Source organism: Rutidosis leptorrhynchoides, chromosome 8 (assembly GCF_046630445.1).
Source record: "Rutidosis leptorrhynchoides isolate AG116_Rl617_1_P2 chromosome 8, CSIRO_AGI_Rlap_v1, whole genome shotgun sequence".
NCBI classification, from domain to species: domain Eukaryota; kingdom Viridiplantae; phylum Streptophyta; class Magnoliopsida; order Asterales; family Asteraceae; genus Rutidosis; species Rutidosis leptorrhynchoides.
The window spans coordinates 294390140-294396716 of NC_092340.1; the positions used below are offsets into that span (position 1 = coordinate 294390140).

Consider the following 6577-nt stretch of genomic DNA (forward strand, 5'->3'; position numbering starts at 1 on the left):
CATTGAGAACCGCAGCAATGCGCGGGCTTCCGAATCTAGTTAGGAATCTAATTGTTAAACTTAGAGAGTTCAAGTTTTATGTTTCACCTATATAATGTAACCCTAGCTTCTTGCCTCTTGTAACTGTATACATGAAAATAACAAGAAAAATCTCTGGTTTGCGCGTGGACTAAACCCTTCTTTATCCGACTAAATTTCGGATATAACCACGTAGAATCATTGTGTCGTTTGCGTTATTTATCATTTATGCTTGTGATTATCCGTTTGTTATTCAGTTGTTGTGGTTATAATTGTGATCAATCACATGTCTTTTAAGTCCATAAATCCCGACAAGCATTATGTGGTAGACATAGAAACTCATATTATAAAGAACAAGTACGAATCCACCATAGTTGCTGCTATAACATAACACCTGTAACTTGTCAACAAAAGAAACAGGTTACCATTATTTCTTCCTTTCTTGAATGTATAAAGATCAAGATGGAATAAAGCCTTCCATACAACCAATTTATCAAGAAACTTTTTGGATAATTCAACCCAGCGAAACGTCTAAACGCGTTTTAGATAGTAAAGTATAGTTCATAGCTTCATTCCAGGACCATTATATGGTTGTATACATTACAATGTATATGCCTGCACCTTACAAAATTACAAAACCCTTTACTTGTTAAATTTATAATTCATTCATTAGCTTTTTGGATCATCATAACTGCCAAAGTGATGAGGCTCGCGTATACTGAATTGGGAAGCTTCTGAACCACCTTTCCGATGCCTGGAACACCTTCGGTTGTCCTCTTTGTAGCTATAGCAACTGTCGGTGCAATAGCCAAAGTGATGAGTAATCCTTGAGTGACATACACGAATGTATCGGCTGTTAGCCTCTTCATGAACTCTTCAAATTCTTCATGGTTCAGTCCCCCATCAAGATCAATATCACATTCCTAGTTAACGATAAACCATAAAGCAAATATCAGGTCGTATAATGAAGATGAAAAGTATTTTATATAAAGAAACATTTGAAAATTGGTATAAACAAAACAATTTTGCTAACGGCAGCCCTTAGGGCTAATGTTAACACGCTTCAAACATTTGTACATAGTGGTTATTTATTACTTTAGTGGTGGTACAACTATTTAAAGCGTGTTAACGACAAACCTAAGGAGTTTCATTATCAAAATCCTAAACAGAAAACACTTTAATCAAAATATTCGATAATGTTTTGATAATTTTTTACTAAAGAATGGCCGAATGGGAAATAGTATTTTGGGTTGACCAAACCCGACCCATACTAAAAATTACCATTTAACTTGTTGCTGACCAATTCAACCTGCTTACATTGACAATTCTAATATAAACAATATAAGAGTATCAGATCCACAACAATAATATTTCAAAAACACCCGAATTCATCAATGCATCAGTACATGACCATACCTTCATCAAGGTTCTGATTTGCTCCTTCTTCGGGGGATCAAAATGAGGCCCAGGTAGACGCTTATTGATATCACTAAAATTCAAAACGAATGAACCACATAAGTTCAAGATTATTAAAGGTTTGACATTTTGCATAATACAGTAAATGACCTTACTTGAACACAAGTAGCACAGCTATGTATAATTCTTCAAAAGTCATGTTAGCCTTTCCGTATTCATTCTTGTAGTAATCAAAAACCTTGTCACTTATCTTTCGTATTTGCTTCTCTCTCCATTGCTTCCCTACACGAAATGTTTAAATCATCAATTATTTAAGGACAGATCTTAAATTCTGTCCCAAAAGGTAGGTTTTAAAAAAAAAAAATGAAGGACAACTGAAAAAATACATACAAGTATGCTCAAATGAGCATGTTAATCAATCATTTTGGTAACTCGGTCGCAAAATCTAAAGCATAAGACAGTATTTATTTTGAATTTTAATAAATGCAGCGTCTACAACAAAAAACATTAGACAGTACGATTACTAACCTACTTAGAGCACAATCATTAAGCATGAATCGTACATAGTACACGTCGTAAAACACTATCTAAGTGATTCGTAACCATACTCAGCTGGAAATCATAAAACATCAAGTAACTAAAGTACGAATTTTTAACAAAAATCATATAATTATTCGATTTACTTCAAATTTTGCACAATCATCACTAATCACTAACACTTACAGGTAGTGACGAAAATATGAAGGGACAAGGGGGCACCCGCCCCCGGTGGATAAGTAATTTTTAGTGCAAAAAATTTTGAATTTTTCGATTTTGGCACCAGTGGACTTTTTTTCCCCAAAAGTGTCCATATTTTGCCCCCAAAGCCTTCATATTTTGGCAAAAAAAAATTGTTAGGATTTTAAAAATTTCGCCCCCGGGTGAAAAATTACTGCTTCCACCACCACTGCTTACAGGATTCAATCTATCAAAAGCTGTACATATTTAACCTCAAAATATTATACATAATAATCTAGTCATATTCAGATTAGACAAAATCCACCCAAATAAAATTAATAAAATTTACAAAATCTTGAAAAGCATGGTGTCTCTGTATTATAGCCTTTAGGCAAAAAAAAAAAAAATTTAATTCAATTCACCGCAAAATTATAGTACGGAGTAAATTTTTTGAAAGAATACAGACAAAAAGAAGCACTAAATATGGCAGAAAACGCAAAAGCAGGAATCTATGAATGAATCTTTAAAAAATAACAAAAATCTAAATCTAAGATGATGGAAATTACCTTTAAGTTTATCCAAGATTTGTCCCATATCGAAGAGAAAAAGAGATTACGAAGAAAAAAAACAGAGATTGGTGATTATATGTGATGAGGGGTTGGTAATACGTGTACGTAAGATCCAAAATTACATTTTTATTGTTTATTTATTCATTTATTATTTAAGGAAAAAAGAATTTCATATTCATAGGGGAATGATTCTCACACACACACACTTTTTTGATTCTCACACACCAATTCAAATAAATGGAGTATTATTAGAAGAGTAAAAGGTTAAGGATCAAAAAAGGGTGTGTTAGAATCACCCCCTTAATCATATACTCCGTATAAATTAATTAATTTTATATTTATAAACAATCTTTACCATGAATAACATAACACTAATATTAAAATTTTAATAAAAGTCGATATTAAAAATAAACATTTATTATGCTTTACAATTAAAAACACAATTTTAAAACTTAAATATGGTATGTTTAAACGTATCACCAAGTGCAATTTTTAGCGTTACCCATTTTTTAATTATGGTTAAATTATACTAATAATTAAAATTAATACGAGTACTTTGTTTTTATTTTATTTTTTTTGCTATATATACGAGAACTCGTATAGAACCGAAGACGTTTACAAAAGAAAAACGTAAACAATTGGGATATAAAAAAACAAGGCTTGGGGCGACGCTCGCACCTAGAAAACTACAAATGAACAATCGAGAACAACTATCTATAATCGAGACTCTGTCTCGGTAAACCAAGAAACTGAATAACAAACCTATCTAAACAAAAAAACAACCACAAAAGCCTAACCGCTAAAAACAATCATAAGCAGCAACAAAACATACAAGTAACCAAAGATCGCAACATCCCAACACAAAGAAGACAACAGACTATGGAGTAACATTTTTAAATTACCGTTGAACGTTTCTCGTCAAATCTTCTTGTCTCCCTGGTTCTCGAACTTAAAAAAAGGACGTTGGATGATCCATCACCAATTAAAGTAACCGATGAAAGAATACCCACCCCGCGATCTTCGCCACATACCCTCTAGTTCTTCGAAAAATCTTTGGACCGCACCTCCAAATAATGATTATAATTAGGATTATGATTAATTTTGATTATGATTAAAAGTAAGAGAGCACCGACATGTGTCAGATTCAATATTCAGTTTAGTGTTTTTCAATAGCATTGAAGGTAAAAAGTGAGAGAGTGATATCAATTGTAACGACCCTGGTTTTTCCAACGTTTAATTAATAATATTTATTATTAATACTTGTGTTCTAACGAATGTATTTTATTACATTTACTTGTCACCATGATTGACTTTTAATTGCCCGACACGTCTTTGTGACACACGAACTTTTCACGAATAATATTCCGGATATTATTTGCATTCATGATTAAGTTTTATTAATCATTTTTAATTAACTAAGGTTACTAGTTAATTACTTGGGCTTTGTTGGATTAATTTGTTAATTACTTGAACTTGGGCTTTTATTATTTGATATGGACTTAGAAGCCCACCCTACTTATCTTAATGGATTAATTTAGGAGCCATTTTGTTGTAAGTAGTCCATTAAGACTTAACTAGTTAGTTAGTGTCATGTGAAGACTAGTTACTTGTTCCATTACAACACTTTCCCATAACAACTCACTTTATTACTACTTTGAGCCAAATATATGCATATAACTTGTGGACTTTTCCCTCCCCCCCTTTTCTTTTGAAGCCGTCGGCCTAGAGGGCCTTGGAGGGTGGTTTTGTTTTCAATTTTTGTTCACTTAATTACTTGTATTCCATCTCATTTCTTCACACACATAAACTTGCATTTTCCTCTCAACTTTCTCTCATTTCTTCTCTCTCAAATATTGTAAGTAACATGAGCTTCTTTTCTTCTTTTTTTCTTGTCCAAAACCGAATATATACATATACATCATCATCATCATTTGTTGTTTTGTTACTTGTTCTTGTTGTTGATTAATTTCTTGTTCTTTTGTTATTATTATATACTTACTAGTAGTTAAGAATCAAACTCTCTAGTTTGTTCTTCATTTTATCTTGTTCATACAAGAACATACAAGAACAAAACTTTCTAGTTTATGTTCTACACTTAATGTTTTAAAAGATTGTAAGTTCATGAGTTATAATCATACTTGTGTTCATGATGTAAACGTAAAGTTTACTTTCTTAAGGATCAAAGCTTAGGCTTGAATCTTTCCAAGTATGAACAACCAAGAACTTATTACTTGTAGATTTAACTTACTTCTTCATTTTATGTACTTTAAAGTTGTAATTTGGTCAAGTATTACTAGTTAATCTTGATCTCATATTTCTTGAACTAAAGTTAACTTTATAATTTCAAGAACATGGAAGTATAACTTTCTAGTTATAACTTCACATACTTATGAAAGATCTAAGTTTCTATAGCTTATGGTCTACTTATTTTGTCATAATCAAGAGCTCATAAGCTTACATACACTTTACAGGATGAAAATCTAAGTTTCATAACTTATGGTTTCATTAAAGTAAAGATTCAAGTGTTATGACTTAGGATTTAACTTAGTAACTTTAGATCTAGACTTTTGGGTCTTGGATCTTCAAGATCTAACTAAGAACTATATTCTACAACTTAAGATCTTGATTAGTTAGTTTACTTTCAAGTTTGTAGCTAAATATTACTTTTAGAGTTAATGTATGTGTCGGATCTAAGATCTTGATGTAACTTTGGTTCATCAAACTACTTGCAACACTTAATTGAGTTGTGCTACTTATCTTAGACTTACACTTGTGTTATGATGGTCAAAACTTGGTAAATATGATGTAAACACATCAACGAGTTGTACACTTGAAGCTATATGCATCAAGTATGAGAACCGTGATGAACATCAAGCACCAAGAACCCACCGGAACACACTGTTTACTGTTTTCTGGAACTGATCAGAATACCTAGGCTACTGTAAAGTTTATTTTCCATTAGCTATGTTCGATTAGATAATTTTTCGTTTAAGACTCGTCTTAATCCGAGTTACGGTTTAGGATCTATGGCCCTCCGAACGTCACTATGTCCTTTTAACGTTGTGCTGAAAATTCTGACCTACTTGCACTTAAACCGTCGCCACGGTCAAACAAAGACGAGTTTGGTTCTGGAATTTTTACAGAAACTAAGGGACTCATATACGGAGCCATTTCCACTGGTCTCACCTTATTTCAGTAGGTATAGAGGCCGTGGTGACTGATCGAAGTCAGCCTTTGTTTTAAACTCTTTTCTAGAATGAAACATACTTTATACTTTTGTTTGATGATGAATGATGATGACCCTTAGGACCTAATTTATATACATTTAAACCTATTGGGACGATTTACTGACTTAGTAATATTTGACCTAGGTTGAGGACTTTCCGGACCTACATACTTGCTTACTTCCCGACTCAACTTTACTACTACTTTTCCACTGTGAGTTATAGCATCCCTTTTTACTTTAACTATTTTGGGAACTGAGAATACATGCGCATTTTACATTTTACATACTAGGCACGAGTACTTAAACTTTATATATGTGTGGGTTATACAACGACATAAACTTTTGTGACGACCCGGGAATTTCCGACTGAATTTAAACTTAATATTATTATGATTTCGACACGATAAACAAAGTCTGTATAGTTGTATCTCAAAATTTTTGAACTATTTTCATATATTCAATTACCCTTCGACCACTTCCGACGATTCACGAACAAATGTGTGTAAATAATAATGTAAATATATATGTATATATATATATATATATATATATATAGATATATATATATATATATGTATATATAAATAAGTGTATATATAATAATTTCAATTAATAAAGTATACGTGGAAGA

At 32.0% G+C, this 6577-nt stretch overlaps 1 protein-coding gene across 1 annotated transcript; it reads right to left on the reverse strand.

Annotated features, from left to right (window-relative positions):
- Window positions 1–540: 540 nt before the first annotated feature.
- LOC139862674 (uncharacterized) lies at window positions 541–2850 on the reverse strand. Its single transcript, XM_071851299.1, has 4 exons — window positions 2718–2850; window positions 1590–1716; window positions 1435–1507; window positions 541–941 (listed from the first exon to the last, which is right to left on the reverse strand). Exons 1-4 carry the CDS (start codon window positions 2743–2745, stop codon window positions 681–683), a joined length of 489 nt encoding a protein of 162 aa, XP_071707400.1. The 5' UTR covers window positions 2746–2850; the 3' UTR covers window positions 541–680.
- Window positions 2851–6577: the final 3727 nt, after the last annotated feature.